We start from the raw sequence: 16,905 nt of genomic DNA on the forward strand, positions 1-16,905 counted from the left end.
TAATATCAGCGTTGTCCTCAATGAAGTGCCTATACTATGCGCACCGAAACTCACCGAGCTTGTGCTGTATACTTCCCTATCTGAAGTATGCCGGTGTAGACCTTACAAACACCAGGGGGCACAGTTGGGGCAACAAAGAACTGTGGCTCCTTTGAATCACATGGATTGTGTCTGGGACGGGGTTACAGGTTAATAGCTACAAGGCTGGCTGAAAGCGTAGAATGAAAGGGTAGCATTGTTTGTTTCAGGGTTATGACCTTCCCTAATTTAAAAAGACACACATGACTGGGGATAAATTGAAAGAACAGAAGGAATCCACCAAACCTGAAACAAAGAACTAAGAGGCGGGGGTGGGGGGGTGGTACGTGAAATGTGACAGACACATGATCTTTGCACACAATCTACACTATGAGAGTGCCCGTGGGGAGCCAAAGATTGTAGAACTGACAATCTAAATCTCACCATTTCACCATTCATCCTTTCATTCTTAGAGTCACCTACCTGGTAATGTATTTCTCCCTCTGCCACCATGACATGACAAAATCACATGCTGTAATTGTGCGAGGCACTCATTTCTCTGAATTCCTGTTCTCCCAGTCTTAGTCTCACAGGTATAGAGGGCCTGTACAGTTACTTATGTTCACATGTTGAGTCCTTTAAAGAAGGCAAAAACCAAGTAATAACTGTTACAGAACATAAATGAAATGAAACGACTAGTATGGATAAAAAAAAACAATTGTGTGTTTTGGTTAATTAAATAAAGAAACAATTGGAAAATAAGTGTTTTCTTTGCCTTTCGATGATCAGCAAAGATGAGAACAAAATGGTCTGAAGTGAAATTTAACAGGGATTTAAGTGAGGGATTTAAGGCTTAGCCAATTATATCTCATCAATGCCACCTAGTGATAACAAACTCAAACCCCAGCACACAACTGAAAAATAAAGCAAAGAGTTCTCTCTCAGAACACAGCACTGCACTCTGAGCAGTCTAATTATGATTTAGGCGTTGTGTGTCTATGGTGGCATGGTGAAGGGGTCACAACAGTGCACATTTACACAAATACACATGAAAGAGGACAGAGAGACAAGTCCGCAGTGTGGAACATGCTTTTATGAAGAAAATGTGTTTTTTTTCCTTTACAAGACAAACAGTATAAAACAAATATATGCTTGAAAACATAATCAAAACAAGACCAAGCCTCTGTGGGGTTGGATGAAATACCGGCACTGAAATCATGATCACCCCAAGAGCCTCAGTCAATCCAAGTCAGTGTAGCATGCACTTCTCACACACATGCTGCCATATGGTCAGTGGATTGCAGGGGAATGGAAATGTGTATATGGCACTGAATCCAGTAAAGACCCTGAAAGGCTGGCTGTAGTTCAAGATCAAAAACCCGCATGCTTTGTGTGCTTTGTGTAGATTGAGTTTTGTGTGGTGTTGAGTGACAGGAGTTTTTGTTGAGCCATACCAGTATTTTAAACAGAGCAGCATGCTGCCGTGGCACTGCCATAGTAATTCATTTTGGGAGCTTCTCCTAAATATCTATGGCATATCACCTTGTAATTGTTTTGTGCTTAGACTATCTGTGGCTCTGGATGTAAACTTTAACAGCAGGATTGCATTATTATATGAAAGAGAAAGAGAATAAGAGAGAAAATTTGAGCGAGAGAGAGAGAGAGAGAGAGAGAGAGAGAGAGAGAGAGAATCACCCACACACACATTCATCCTTTCTGTCATCAAATACCAAAATGAACCACACACCTAGAAGCAAGTCCTCTCTGATCTTGAGTGTATAATATTAGAGTTAATGCACTGGGAAGGACTTCAAACATGTAACAAATCAAGAAATAAACACAAAGGGGTGATAACACTTTGCTCCCAGGAGGATCTGAACAGCCACACACATATGGCTCTTATTTATAGACATTATTATCCCAAATATTATTTTTCATCCAGTCCCACAGTGTGCTTTAAGGATGTTAAATGAGATTTACACAAGAACAGACGTGTTTGGGAGTTTTCAGGGATTTCAAAGAAATGCATGCATAGATCAGATCTGCTAGTTCACAAGAGAGAAAACCATTTCACGAATAGCATTCCTGAATCTCTTAATAAGATTTATTCATTATAAGTACAAATATTAACAGGAAATGTATCACCAAAACCATGGCACTTTTGATATATTTCATATAGCCTATTCTATATTCTATCTTTCACAGCTGTCGACAAAACTACTACCATTCTTTCGAATAAGGACAGCTAATAAATCTAGGGCTAGGTTATCAAGAGTTTGACATTTACTTGAATCAGAAAACTTGATCTGTGTAGAAGGTCAAACTGAAACTGTTTAAAATTACTTGACTGGCACAGCTCAGGGACCCTGGTGTGCTTTTCACTGTTTTAATTTGCCCAAATGAACTAAAACATTGTACCTTGTACAGATATTATCGTTATTATATTATGTGAGGCTATCAGTCTTACTTTTTATAAGATACTGTTAATCAGTATGATTCGGATTTATTATGTGTATGTTATTACAACTATTCACCACCAGAGAGCAGTGGTGGCATTTTCAACGCTTGATGCTCAAAAATCGATACGAAATATTTGATGTTTCTTCTAGTCTATGTCAATAAAACTGTTGCTTAGCGATCTTAAAATTTTTTTTTTTTTAAATTTGCGAGACAAAATCTGAATAAGGATTTTAAGGTAAGCCTCTAAATGGAGATCCAGAGTTGTTCTTGTGTACTGTTCTCCCTTAATGTAAATGGAATCCCTTTAAACACCACAGATTACATCTACCGTCCAGGCTCTTCTTTTTCCTTCGTACAAGAGCGCAACATTTAGTGTCCTTGAAATAAATTAAATAAATGAAAGTAATGCATAAATAAATCCTCTTATTTACACAAACCTTCAGTCTGTGGCTGACAAGCTTGTGTGGCTGTTTGCTGTCTTGCATGTTTCGCAGAACACCACTGCCAATGTGTGTGTGTGTGTGTGTGTGTGTGTGTGTGCGTTAGTCTCTCTCAGCTAGTAGAAGTGGTATACAAATACTCTTGTGTGACACATTTGTGTGGGATGTCTGAAAGTGTGTGTGTGTGTGTGTGTGTGTGTGTGAGAAAGAGCGAGCGATAGGTCGCCCGCTGCCTGTGTGTGCAGTACACTGCATATGATGGCAGATTGATGAGGAGATGGAGGGGAGTGTTAGACCGACTTCCTTAAGATCACAGAAAAATCAGAGGCTAGTACGAGGCCAGAATGGAAGCATGAGGAGAATGTCTGGGACACTTGCTAAATCGCACTATAATAGATGTGTCGAAAGCAAATGTTGCTATTGACGTCATTATGGCAAAATAGAAATTCTGTGCTTTTGTTTGAGAACTAAATATATGAATACAAATACATTACACAGCCACATAATAATATAATGATGTGCAGGAAAATATTTGTTTGCTTTTTGTAAAGAGAATACTTGATTAATTAATTTACTATATTTTTTAATCTTATTTATCTGCAGCCACATTCCAGATTTGGATTGCTCCTAAGGAATCATTTTACCAGGTCAGCGATCTGATAAATCCTTTCAGTGTAATAACAATAATCCCGTTGAAAGTATTAAACTGTCGCCGCGAAGCTCCACTGGTTGAAGAGAAGCAGTTGTAGTGGAGACTGTGGAAACACCTTCGCTCTTTTCCACGGAGCTTTAGTTACTGCAGTAGAGCGTGTGTCTGGGAGGCAGGTGTCAGAGCTTCAGTCCTCTGAGACGCGAAGGGACGCGAAAAGAAAGCTAAAATAGAAAGAAAGACAGACACAGAGGAAAAGAAAAAAAACACAGGAAAAACAGAGTAGAGAAGAGGACAGAGTGGAGGTCAAAGGGATTCCAGTCTGTCCTGTCAAACTTGCAGCTGACAAGATAGAGGCACTGACTGCAGTGAAACGGCTCAACGGGATGTATTTAATAAGCCTAAAAATATACAGCTCCATCAAAACGTCATATGAAACGCTTCTACCCATTACATTTATCTATCTTTTAACAGGTCAGACACCTGGAATGAAATATATTAGACTTTTTTTTTTTCAGTTCGCATCTGCATCATTTCAAAGGGAACGCAGTACGGGAAAAAAACCTCACAATCCTCAGAGCTGTCAGATTTTACTGTTTGTCAGCTACAACGCAAGAACAGTCCGCATCCGATATAACATCTTCCTCACCACATATAAGCAATTCTATCCTCTGCTGGACAGAGGAAGCGTCAAGGATAAACGGGTGTTGGGTAACGCCGGGAGGATACGAGTCCACATCCCGTCTGGGCCTCGGGTCTCTCCTTCTAAACACCACACCTAAACACAGTGACTGACTGCACGGCTAAGACCTAACGCCAACTAAAAGCGCTAACGAACCTAGAGAACGAATCGGACCGACCGACCAAACGAACGAAACGACACCGAGTCACAAAAACAACATCGACTGCACTCACGACAAGCACACTCCAACCTACCTCTCTGCTGATGATCTCGGTGAGGTCTGAGAACACTTAGATAAGTTTTAAATAATGAGCGAAACTTGGAGGTAGGTGGGCTGGGCCCAAAAAGAGTGATTAGTTTGCCAGAAATCACCATTATACTCAGGATTCCTTGGTTTCTTAATCTGTTCCCAACACTAGCTCCCAGCTAGGTCTTTTGGCATGTATCGATTTTCTGTTCGGAGTTAGCAGAACTATGATTTATTTATTTATTTATTTTATGGAGGAGTATTTTACTGTACACTATTAGGGAGCGCACCGCCAACTCATGGTCCGTTAAGGACTCACTTTTGGGCTGCTTGGATTAACTTGAACGGTTAATTAACCTGCAATTTGTTCTCAACAAACCTCTAAATCTTTTTGTGGTGACAGTATTGAGAAAAGATAATTCTTTAACATAACATTTGAATAACAACTGGCAATGAAACATCAGTGAAAACCGAAAACAAAAGAAATTCAAAGTAAGTACAAAATACATATCAAACTTAACATATAAAGAGTTAATGCCTTCTACAGTCAAATACACATACGCTAGATGGGTGTCATGATTTTCATTTACATCCGTGGTCACCAGCCAGGGACCCCTCCCTCACTGAGACCCAGTCGGGGTGTAGGGGGCGGGGTTTAATGGGGTGGGGGGGACTGGGTAGGAGAAGCAGAGACTTTTGTACACTGGCCGCCAAATAAATGTCGGAAAAAAACCATAGTGAGTTGTGGTGATAATGGTATCACCAAATATGCTCTCACATATATGCCTTGCATGTGTAACATACTGCAATGCTGTGATGCACAGAAACTGTTGGTTAGATGCTAAATGATAATATACTTCTGTATAACACTGAACCTAAAATCAGTTGGTGTCATCAAAAGGCTTAAAATCGTGGCATGATATGATGGTAATACCGTTATGAATGCACTATATCAGTATGCGCTTCTGGGCATTTAGATTTTTTGAATTTGTCCATCCTTCAATCCAACTTCAAAAAGAAACTCTCTAACTGACTATGAAAAGTCATTCCTACATTACATTATCAATGTAGCAAATGCTCTCAAAGTATAGCAATAAACACTATAATCTCTCTTATTGCACCTGATGCTATTACTGCCGGAGCCAGCAAAATAAAACTGCATTCCAATTAACATAATTAAAATGGATGTGCATGGTGATGCTAAAGCAGCAGCTCTGAACCTAACATGCATTCCAATTAACATATTAAGCGATAAATTATTAGGAAAGTTAATCAAACAAAAAATCTTTACAATGGCATAATAGAAAAATAAAATGAGCTCTGGTACTATTATTTTACAGTTAACTGAAAATGCAATCAGGAGAAACTGCAGTGTGGTGAGGAAGCTTCAATGTATGTCTCACATCTTCAATGTATGTCTCACATCTTCAGTGTATGTCTCACATCTCTTCCTGCATAGCACTATGCATTTGCTCATCATTGTAAATAAATAAAGCTATAAATGTTGTACAGAGCTGTGAATGCATATGGCTTGTGTGTGTGTGTGTGTGTGTGTGTGTGTGTGTGTGTGTGTGTGTGTGTGTGTGTGTGTGTGTGTGTGTGTGTGTGTGTGTGTGTGTGAGACATCCAGTGGCCCCGATACCCAGGCGGCCTCCCCCCATGTAGGCCTGTGGGTCGTGGGCGTGTGTCTAGTCCCAGGGGGGAGAGGATATGAGAGAGTCACCTCCCTCATACCAGCCCTCCACCACCCTGGTGCAAACACTCTGCCTGCACTGAAGGTGCAGCCAGTACCCAAGGCTTGGCTTCCTAACCAGACCCTGAGGTCCTGGTTGCACATTAGTTTGCACCCACTGCGATGCAGTGCTGCTGCGGGAGCACCAAACATCGGCGTCGCCGTGGTAGCAGCGCACCTGCAGGGTTGCGGCCAGTGTGCTTGCCCCAACTCACCCAGCGCATAATCGCAGACACAACAGAATGCCAAAGCTCTCAAACTCAACGGGATTTAATCGCTTCACTTTTTGTTTATTGGTAAAGCTTAAGCTGTATGGTGGCCAAATCTTTTTTAGTATTCAAAGCAGGGAAGTCTTATTTAGGTCCTTGCCTCGGCACCTTGTTTCCAGCTGTGGGATGATGTTTAAGGTAGGTGTAAAAAAAAAAGGGGTAAGGAAATAGCTGATGCTTTGTCGGTGCATCAATTATTTTCATATCTGGCATTTGTAAGGAGTTCACCTATGCCATTGTTCTGAAGCTACTGCATGTTAAATTGATGGAAAAAGGATTGGTTTTGGGATTGGGTGCCACTATTGGTCCCTCTAAGATGCAGTTCAGTTTGTACAAAATAGTTATCATCTTAATAACAGGATGTGGTATGTTAACAACAGGATTTTGTGTTTTTAGAAAAGTGGCAACCAACTACCCATGCAAATAGTGTTGGGAAAGGAAACTTAATTTTTAGCTTAATTTTCTATGATTAATAAATATTAAAGTAATTTATAAAAAGTGACTTAGTGTCACAAAAATAATGGTACCATCGCACAATAATATTGGTACCATCACAGAGATATTAATTCCCTTTCTAAAGGCATTGAGATCAAGGTATGCTTCATCATGTCAATTCCTAAGATTAAATCTTGACCTGGGACCTTCAGGGTTTTATTTCACAGTTTTGCTACGCGTTTTCTGCGAGTCTGCGCTGAGTGTTTATGTTGGGTGCTCATGCCTCCCCCAGGGGACCCCTGGCTGCGTTGTTTCATATCATTTTCATGTTGAACTTGCGGGTCCCTCCGGAGGTCCCGCTGGTGGTGGGCCCCTCTGTCTTCCTGAATGAGTACTCGACTGTGAAGTTGTTCTTGCGTTGGCCTCGTCCGCGGCTCCACACGAACAACAGCAGGAAACAGAAGAGTACCACACCCAGGAAGGTGATGCAGCCCATGGCTGTGGACACCAGGATGGTGGTGAGGTCCAGGGTGAACTTGAGGAAGACACGGGTGCTGTTCAGACCCGTGTCGTTGAAGTCTGCCGTGTACAGCGAGTGGTTGACAAACGGCGCTGAGTCTAGAGGCTGCCCTTTCACCGTCAGCGTGGCAAAGTATGTGTCGTTGCCGCCAGCGTTGCTGGCGATGCAGATATATGTGCCACTGTCAGCCACCTGGGCGTAGCGGATCTCCAGTGTACCGCTTGGCAGGACTGTGATCCGGCCACTGCTTTTTGACGTGATCCTCCGACGCTGTGGCGAGATCCAGATGATAGCGGGTGCCGGTTCGCCATCTGCACGACACAGGAAGGACACTGGCTGGCCCTCGCGCACCGTCAACTGCTGAAGCTTCCGGTTGCGGATTTTGGGTTTCTGGCAGGTGAAGTAATCAAACAGTGCTGAATCGGTAAAACTGCTCAGCGTGTTGCCCTGGACCTCAGCAGGCCCGGCGCACACCGGGACCTTGCCGTCGAAGTTCAGGGTCCGTCTGCGTTGCAGGATCCAGAGAAGCCGGCAGTCACAGGACAAAGGGTTCCCATCCACCCGCAAAGTCTCAAGGCTGTTGACAGAATGGAAGGAGCTCTCCTCCAAAGTGACGAGCTCGTTGTTGGACAGGTTGAGCACTCGGATCTGCCTCAAGCCAGCCAGGGCATGTGGCTCCACGGTCTGCAAGTTAGTGCTGACCATGTGCAGCTCTTTCAGCCTTATCAGATCCTTGAATGCCCAAGGATCCAGAACAGATATGGGGTTGTAGGACAGGTTGAGGGAGGTCAGGTAGGCCAGGTTACGGAAAGAAGCAGAAGGTACAGCAGTAATGTTGGTATAAGTGATGGACAGCCAGGACAAGTTTAGGCCCTGAAAGCTGAGGGGGGAGATGTACTCCAGGAATGGCCAGTTGTCGATCTCCAGACCACGTAAAGCAGTCATCTTGCGGAAGTTTTGGTCCTCAAGGGCGGAGATGCTGAGGTGGCGCAGTCGAAGGGTAACCAAGTTGCGTAGGTAAGACAACGTTTGGCCAGAGAGAGAAGTCAGATTGCATCTTTCGATTGTCAGGTCCTCCAGACCCAGCAACCCCAAGAAAGCCTTATGTGAGATGTAGACCAAGTCATTGTCTCCAACCTGGAGAATGTGGGGTGAGGGATGACAAAATACTGGATGAAGTACAAACGTCAGTATACTGGTGACCATGCACATTTAATTTTTCTCTTTAGTCTAATGATATTTTTCAATCCAATCCAATCCAATGCATCCATCCATCCATCCACCCACCCACCCACCCACCCACCCAACCATGCACTAACCTCAAGGTGTTTGAGGCTGTGTAGGTCCTGAAAAGTGTAGTCCAGCAGGATTACAATCTTGTTCTCACTCAGGTCAAGGGTGGTGAGGTTGGACAGGCGAGCGAAGGCGCCCATGGGCACCAGCTTGAGTTGGTTTGCGCGGAGATGTAGTGTGCGCAGGGCCTGCAGGCTGGCGAATGCATTGGGCTCCAGCGTGGAGATGAAGTTCTCGCTTAGGTCCAGATCCTCCAGACGTGGGTACGGTGCCAGGTCTCCCGGTGCCACCCAGCGCAGCCGGTTCCGGCTGAGGTCCAGCAGCCGCGTCTCTGTGGGGATACCCTCGGGCACGCCAGAGAGGCGCTTGCGCTGGCAGGAGACAGAGCGGAGCTGAGCCACGCAGTCGCAACGTGGTGGGCAGCTCGGGCACACTGGGGCGAGGGCCAGCAGAGCCAGGCTCACACCCAGCCAGCCCAGGCCCCATACGGCTGCCATGAGCACCCCACCACCTCACTCAGGAGGAATCAGTCTACTACACACCTACAGAGAGAAAGAGAGAGAGAGAGAGAGAGAGAGAGAGAGATGAGGTGGACAGAAGGGAGAAGCATGGGTGGGGGGGGTAGGAAGTGGGGGAGGTGTGTAATTAGAACATATGTACCCTTCCGAAGTGTCCTGTGAAAAACTGTGATATGCATATTAGCATATAAAAATAGCACACTGCCAAAAGCTTTGGGCAAAAGGGATTTGTATCAATGTCTGGGATAAAATTGTTTCTAAGCTTTGTGCTCATGTAGGCAAAAAGCCTTGCTGAAAAAAAATGACCAATCTTGCATGACTGAATACATATAGCACTGTGCATAAACCATGTGTTAACCACTCACTTTAATGCACATTGAACTCATCAAACCTGTGGAATAATGCAAAGAGACAGGAAGACGTGCCTGGAAACCAAGTCTGTGTGTGTGTGTGCATGTGCGTGTGTGTGTGTGTGTATGTGTGTGTGCGTGTGCGCAAGCATACATGTGTGTTTGTGCCTGCCTGCACAGCCTGAGTGTGTCATTTCACTTTGAATAAATTAAAGCTGGAAGACTGTGTGTGACCTTCTGATTACATAAAAGAAGGAAATATTTGTTGCACAATGGAAGAGCAGATGACACTGAATTGGGGATGGAGTGGGGGAGAGAGAAGATCCATTGTCCTACACTAATGTACTATTTATATTCCTCATGGATTTACAGATAACACTGTTGTGGCTATGCAGATAGAACAGACCTACTGAGAAATTACACATGGCTTCAGGGCTTCTTATGTAACATGAATGGCAGGTATGAAAAGGCCATAAAGCACGGCTGAACACTCAGTGTGTCCAACTACAAATTAAACCTTGCAATCGTTCACGGTGACTGTGGGAGGGGCAGACAGGTGGCTTATCTCAACATCACGCTGATACGATCACAACGTGGGGCAGTCAGAAGAGATAGCATTCTGTGAGAGCCAGTTTTCCATTTGTTCTGGAAATGCAGCAATCAAAACATCCGATTCTTAAACTGAAATAAGCAGCAGGAAGCGAAATGGCTGCACTGCAGAGAAATACCTCAGATTTATAAAACGGAGGGGGCTGCATATTATCACGAATGGTCACCCTCCTCACGTCCCTGATGTCATGGTTTCCCTGTCTTCCTGCACTCTGTGGTTCCATGCCTTAGTTTCGTTTTCTCCGCTCCGTCTGTTCCTCTATTCCACTCCTCGTTTTAGTTTCCGCTGTTCCCATGTTCACCTGTATCTGTTTAGTGTCTGATTGTCTTGGTTATTTAAGCCCTGTGGTTTTGGCTTCTAGTTGTTGGTTATTGTGGTAAGTTATGGCTTTCTGTCAGGTTTGCCTCAGGCTTGTTTTACTGTTGTTGCTGCTTTTCTGTGTACTCCAGCTGTGTTAGGTTACCCTCAGCACCCCTTAGCCTCTGTTTGTTTTACCCTTCATGTTCGTGTTTCCTCATGAAATAAACTGCCTCCTGCATTTTGCATTCTACCTCTTGCATTGTGCCTGTTGGAAGTGTAACACATATTAAGATGGTGCAGGAGGTATTAAAATGATAGCCGTTGTCCTGAAATTTACAGAGGTGTATTATTGGGCTCTCGCTCCCTCCTGCATGGGCTCAAAACCGAATGCCACCAGAAGGCTTCCTACAACGAATCACTGTATTTGACAGTGTAAGAGAAGCAATTTTTCCATGGCTCTGCAGTGCGTTGGGTCCAGAACCAGGAAGCACAAATGCTCATTTAAAAATGTTTTGGTTTTATGCCCGAGCAGCCACAGCATTGCTTCCAGTGTCTCAGGTTTGAATCCCAGTTGTAGCCATATGCTGCCCATGCCGGGGAGACCTTGAAATGCTGATTGGTAGTAGGTGTGTGCTATCTGCCCAATCATGCAATAATCACCAGTATTAAATCAACTCTTGGAGTACATATTGCCCTGAGTGGACTCCTATGAGGTTTGTCAAAGTTAAAGGAACCATAAGTCATTTTTCCAATAGTTTTTCTGCATATTACGAAACGGCTATCTTTGCTCACTCATGCAATAATCACCAGTCTTAAATCAACTTCTTCAGAGTACCTTTTACTTGGTGCTCCTGAGAGGATGTCTGAGGCTTGTTAAAGGAACAATAATTCATTTTTCTAATGATTCTTCACACTATGAAACAGTCCTCATACTGACACCTAGTGGCCTGAGTGTTTCAGAGATTCTGTATTAAGTCCATTTTAAACATGACCACCTCCATGTGAGAAAATGGTGAGTGACTTTTTGCTACTTTAAATTCGAAAGAACTGTTACTGCTGTGTGATACACTAGTGAATCTTGCTATAGCAGGAAACTGTCTAGAACTAAGATATTGAAAAATTTGTTAAGAAATTAGACTATTTTTAAATACAATGTAGTCAAGGAAGTCACTATGCTGAAAGCAGTCAAGATCATCCTAATACACATTTGTGAATATTCTCAATGTAAAACTTTTAAAACCTTTTTCAAGATTTTTACAACCAGGTCATTTTTCAAAAGGATTTTAAAGGAATATTTTAGAACGACTGCAACTAAATGTTTATATGCTATTACAGGCAAAAATTAAGATGTTTCTTAAAATAACACAATTTATGGGAAGTATGTTTAAAACTCACTCACAATGGAGCCAAATAGGACATGCAGTCGGTGTCAATACACAAAATAATCATGTATTGAAACGACAATTATACTTCAGTACACTGCATGTTAGCATGAGGCTGGTAAGGGAGAATCTCTTACTAAGACTGTTCACATTAAGATTTATCCTTTTTATCAACTCCAGAGCAAAAGAGTGGGACAAGTTTGTCAATTCGAAGTGCTTCAATGTTTGGTTATGATTCATTGCTAGTTGACAGGTTCCTAGGGACCAGACAGGAGTAGATAGTGATTCAGTGATTTATAAAGTAGTCGTACTAAACTCAAATCTGTAATAAATTGAAAGCCAGGATAAGGATTTGATAATTGGAGTAAAATGGTCACTTCTCTTTGTTCTGATAAGCATTCTAGCAGCTGCAGTTTAAATAAGCTGTAACTGTTTAATAGTGGTTGTGCAAAAACCAGTATAAAGGCCACTGCAGTAGACCAGCCTGTTGAAGATAAATGCATAGGTTAGTTTCTCCAGGTCCTGCTTATACACACATTCTTTAGAAGGTAAAAGGCTGACTCTGTTATTGATTTGATGCGGCTGCTAAAGTTCATATCTGAATTCATTATTATGATAAGATTTCTAACTCGGTTTTTAGATGTCAGGGCTCCAGTGTCAAGATGAGCACTTGACTGGAGTTTATGCTCTTTACTGCTAGATATAATTACCTCTGTCTTTTCTTGTTTAGTTGTAGGATGCTTCCTCTCATTTAGTTGTTTACTAGCTCTTGGCACTGACACAAAGTAATGATAGAACTGTTCTAGTAGAATAAGCACTCTAATTTTGTCCCTGTGCTGGGGTGTTGGAGATGACTAACACACATTTGACTAAGTTTGTAGGGCGAACATGCATTTATTGCCATTTGTTAATTTGGTGGTAGAAATAAATAACAGGGCGTGTGACATCAAATTCACCAGTGCAACGTTAATTTTGAACAAACTTTGGCTTCAAACTGCACTTGCACTACTGTCTCCTCAGACCTGCTCTTAGCGCAGATGCAGGTGTATCATGGTGTTGTCCTCACTTCACAGACACACAAAATACCATTTTGTGTCCATTTTCTCACAACAAATTTTAGATCAGACATCACTAAAACTATCTCCCAGTTACTAACTAAATGCAACTGATTTAATTATTTTTTCCGTAAGGATAAATAATTCTATTGTGACTATTAAATGTGCATCAGACAGTTGGCATGTCATTACCCATGGCAAATTATATAATTTAAATAATTAAGCACATCACAGTTATGTAAATATTAATTTTATTCTCATCACAGTGAGCAACAATGATAACAATAATAGTATATATTTTTATAGTTAATGTTTATTTGCTAATTATTATAGCATCATTGTTGTTAATTCTTATTATAAAAAGAAAATATTATTGTTACTATAATATGACCTACTCTGACACACTCACTGCTGTGATAAAATTGGTCACTATACATTGGTCATTGGTCACCAAATTTTTTTTTATAGGGAATGAGAAGGTCAACTGATTGGATATTGCAGCGTCACACCTGCTGATCCTTTGATCAGTCTAACCAAACCTCTTTTTGGAATTGCGCTACTCTGCACTGGATTAGTGCATCAGTGCCAGTCATGCAAACAGCATTTCTGCCACACTAACGTGACTGTGTAAAGGTCAGATTCTTTATTTCTGCCAAGCCCACATGTGAATATGCCAGGGTCTGATGCCTTATTTCTGCCAAGCCCACGTGTGCCTGCATCGCGGTCTGATTTCTGCAGCTGTATTTCTGCATTGCTCTGAGTCCACAAAAGTAGAGCCCTAAAAGTTCAACTCCTGCCACATTGTTCACAGATAAGCAAAACTTCTACCAAGAAAAGTGGTCGCATTCTTGAAGCAATGAATTATGTCTGTTTACATTTATCTGACACTTTTATCCAAAGCAACTTACAGTTATGACTGAGTACAACTTGAACAATTGAGGGTTAAGGGCCTTCCTCAGGGGCCCAACAGCAGCAGGGCTTGAACCAGCAACTGTTCAATTACAAGTCAAATACCTTAACCACTGAGCTACCACTGCCCTAGCTGTTTAAAATTATACTAGTTATAGTTATTCAGAATAGGCCTATATTGTGGTAGATAATACGTGAACGGACCCACTGAAGGTGTCAGGTCCCTAATCTAATGTGTTTGTCTTGCATGAATATTATATGTATATATAATATGTTTGTTGAATAATATGTTTGTTGATTGTGAGCTCTGACACACACTTAAAGTTGAATCACTGGGCACAGTTCCATTGTAGTTGGAGTCTCGTGTGGGGATTCTGGCCAAGTGGAAGTGCTCCATGTAATTGTCAAATCCCCCACTCTCCATGGCTCTTGCTGGGTCTCAGAGGGCTGTGGACTCATGTCGCATCACGTTAGTACATTAAACCCTCAACAGATCACTTTTCAGACCTGCAGAGGGAAAAATAATTTTCTTTTGCCCCAGGGAACAATCATGCCACTGGATGTCCTACACATCTTTGCACAGTTTTGGATACTGAAACATACTTTTGACATTGCCAGAAAGGCCTGATAATTAGCAGAATCATCCACTGAGATAAGACACAATGCTCAGCACAGGATAGGTTACAGTAGGTAGAGTATTCTAACTAAAACTTAACTGACAGAGGGTGCTAATGCTATTTTCATGTAGTTGCACTGTAATATTAGAGACACCTGGGATGCTGTTTGTGACGTAGAATGCATTTACATGAGTACATGCTGCGTTTTCACACAACACCCTTTCATCAGTTCGAACTAACACCAACACTCGTCAGCAGCTTCATGTGCTAGTTCGTTGCAAGCGCACGCGTAATCTCATACCTACATCATCAGCACTTACTAAAGCCAATGCAGTGGACTGGGCCATGAAGAACCTACCATGACTCGCGCAGAAACACGTCACTCCCACCTACGCTACCTTCACGTGACATCTACACCTATGCTGGTCTTCCAGATGTAGTCAAAAAAGGTCCTGTAAAGTTCTCAAGTGCTGCCCTGGTTTAGGATTGAATCCCAGCTGAGCCATGTACTCTTTCTTCAGCGGCCATCCTTACCTCAATAAGATGGCACTGTTCCTACCTACCAGTGATTTGTAACTCTGCATGGTCACAATGGTGGGAGTCAAGAGCCCTGCAGGAGACGTGTAAAGCATCTGTTCTGCTGCTGCTAGGCAAGAGTAAAATAAACATACTGCTGCCCAGAAAACACAGAAAGAAGAAGTTATAGACATAACCTTCGGATAGATTTTTATCTGAACATAGACTGCAGTGAGAGATAAATCAGCAGAGACTGTATGCCAGCCATGTTGTGCCATCTAGACAGCTGTTATTCAAAATTCATTGTTCAACATCGCTGTCTCTTTTCCTTCAATCTAATTTTGAATACTATATCCAACAGAAAGAGAAAGATGGGGGGAGTGTGTGTGTGGTGCGTGTGTGAGAAAGAGTGATAGTAGGAAAAAGAGAAGCAATTCCGACTCAGACAGATGAAGTCGGCCTTCCCTTTGTCACAGATACAGCAGGCGGTTACAGACACACATTGATTTTTTGGTCAGACTGGGTCATAAAACACACAGATGTGGTGAACACATACTTTGACTAAAAACAACCTACAATGCTCACTTCTTTTGAGATATGCAACAGTAACGCACACACCCTCAAAAACAAACACACACGTTTTATTATAGATGTTTTATATTATAGATATCCCATTTCTGAACAATTTAAAATTAAGAAAACATAACAGAAACACTAGAATGGTTACAAGTTAGATATTCATTGTACCATTAACCACTTCAGTTTCATTGTGAAAGATTACAAAATACATTGTGTGCACAATTAGGAAAGACAGTATTTTGACTATATCAGAATTTTATGCATAATTTTCAACTCTAAGCTGTATAAACTTGAATGCTTATTGCATTTAAGCATATCAAGTATTTGTGTAATGAGGGAGGGTGTGGCCTAAGGAGATCACACCCTGTATCAAGGTGTCCAGAATTATTAGGCAACTTCTATTCCTCAAGCAAAATGGGACAAAAAAGAGATTTAACTGACTCTGATAAGTCAAAAATGGTAAAAGGTCTTTCAGAGGGATGCAGCACTCTTAATACTGCTAGGCTATTGGTGTGTGATCACAGAACCATCAAATGTTTTGTTGCAAATAGTCAACAGAGTCGCAAGAAACGTGTTGAGAAAAAAAAGACGCCAATTAACTGCCAAAGATTTGAGAAGAATCAGCCTGAAGCGAACAGGAATCCGTTATCCTCCAGTGCTGTCATATTCCAGAACTGCAACCTACCTGGAATGCCCAGGAGTACAAGGTGTTCAGTACTCAGAGACATGGCCAAGGTATGGAAGGCTGAAACCAGGCCAACACTGAACAAGACACATAAGATGAAATGTCAAGTCAGAGCCAAGAAATATCCAAAGAAAGATTTTATAGAAAGGTTTTATGGACTGATTAGATGAGAGTGACTCTTGACGGACCAGATGGATAGGCCCGTGGCTGGATCAGTAACAGGCACAGAGCTCCACTCAAATGCCAGCAAGGTGGAGGTGGGGTACTGCTATGAGCTGGTATTATTAAAGATGAGCTAGTCAGACCTTTTTGGTTTGAAGATGGACTCAAAATCAACTCCCAAACCCACTGCCAGTTTTAGAAGACACTTTCTTCAAATCGTGGTACAGGAAAAAGTCTGCATCTTTCAAGAAGACCATGATTTTTATGCAGGACAATGTTCAACTTGTGGGCCCTTCTTAAACGGGAGATTTACAGTGAAGGAAAACAGTCCAGCTCTGAACAGTGTCTGGGAGGCTGTGATGGCTGCTGCACAAAAGGATGATCATCAGCTGATTAAGAAACTGACGGACTCCATGAATGGAAGGTTTATGACTGTTATTGAAAAGAAAGATGTCTATATTGGTCACTGATTTTTAT

At 42.2% G+C, this 16,905-nt stretch overlaps 1 protein-coding gene across 4 annotated transcripts in view; it reads right to left on the minus strand.

Annotated features, from left to right (window-relative positions):
- Nucleotides 1-1,091: 1,091 nt before the first annotated feature.
- The window catches only part of lingo3b (leucine rich repeat and Ig domain containing 3b), a 57,901-nt gene continuing 42,087 nt past the window's right edge, over nt 1,092-16,905 (minus strand). For all 4 annotated transcript variants that reach the window (XM_081722486.1, XM_027021768.3, XM_027021770.3 and 1 more), the window contains 2 exons: nt 8,772-9,287; nt 1,092-8,589 (listed from right to left, as the gene is read on the minus strand). In XM_081722486.1, coding sequence (XP_081578612.1) covers nt 7,246-8,589; nt 8,772-9,242 — 1,815 coding nt within the window. In that variant the 5' untranslated portion in view covers nt 9,243-9,287 and the 3' untranslated portion in view covers nt 1,092-7,245. The remainder of the gene's footprint in view (nt 8,590-8,771; nt 9,288-16,905) is intronic.

This window comes from Electrophorus electricus, chromosome 11 (assembly GCF_041902795.1).
Source record: "Electrophorus electricus isolate QZ-2024a chromosome 11, ASM4190279v1, whole genome shotgun sequence".
Taxonomy (NCBI): domain Eukaryota; kingdom Metazoa; phylum Chordata; class Actinopteri; order Gymnotiformes; family Gymnotidae; genus Electrophorus; species Electrophorus electricus.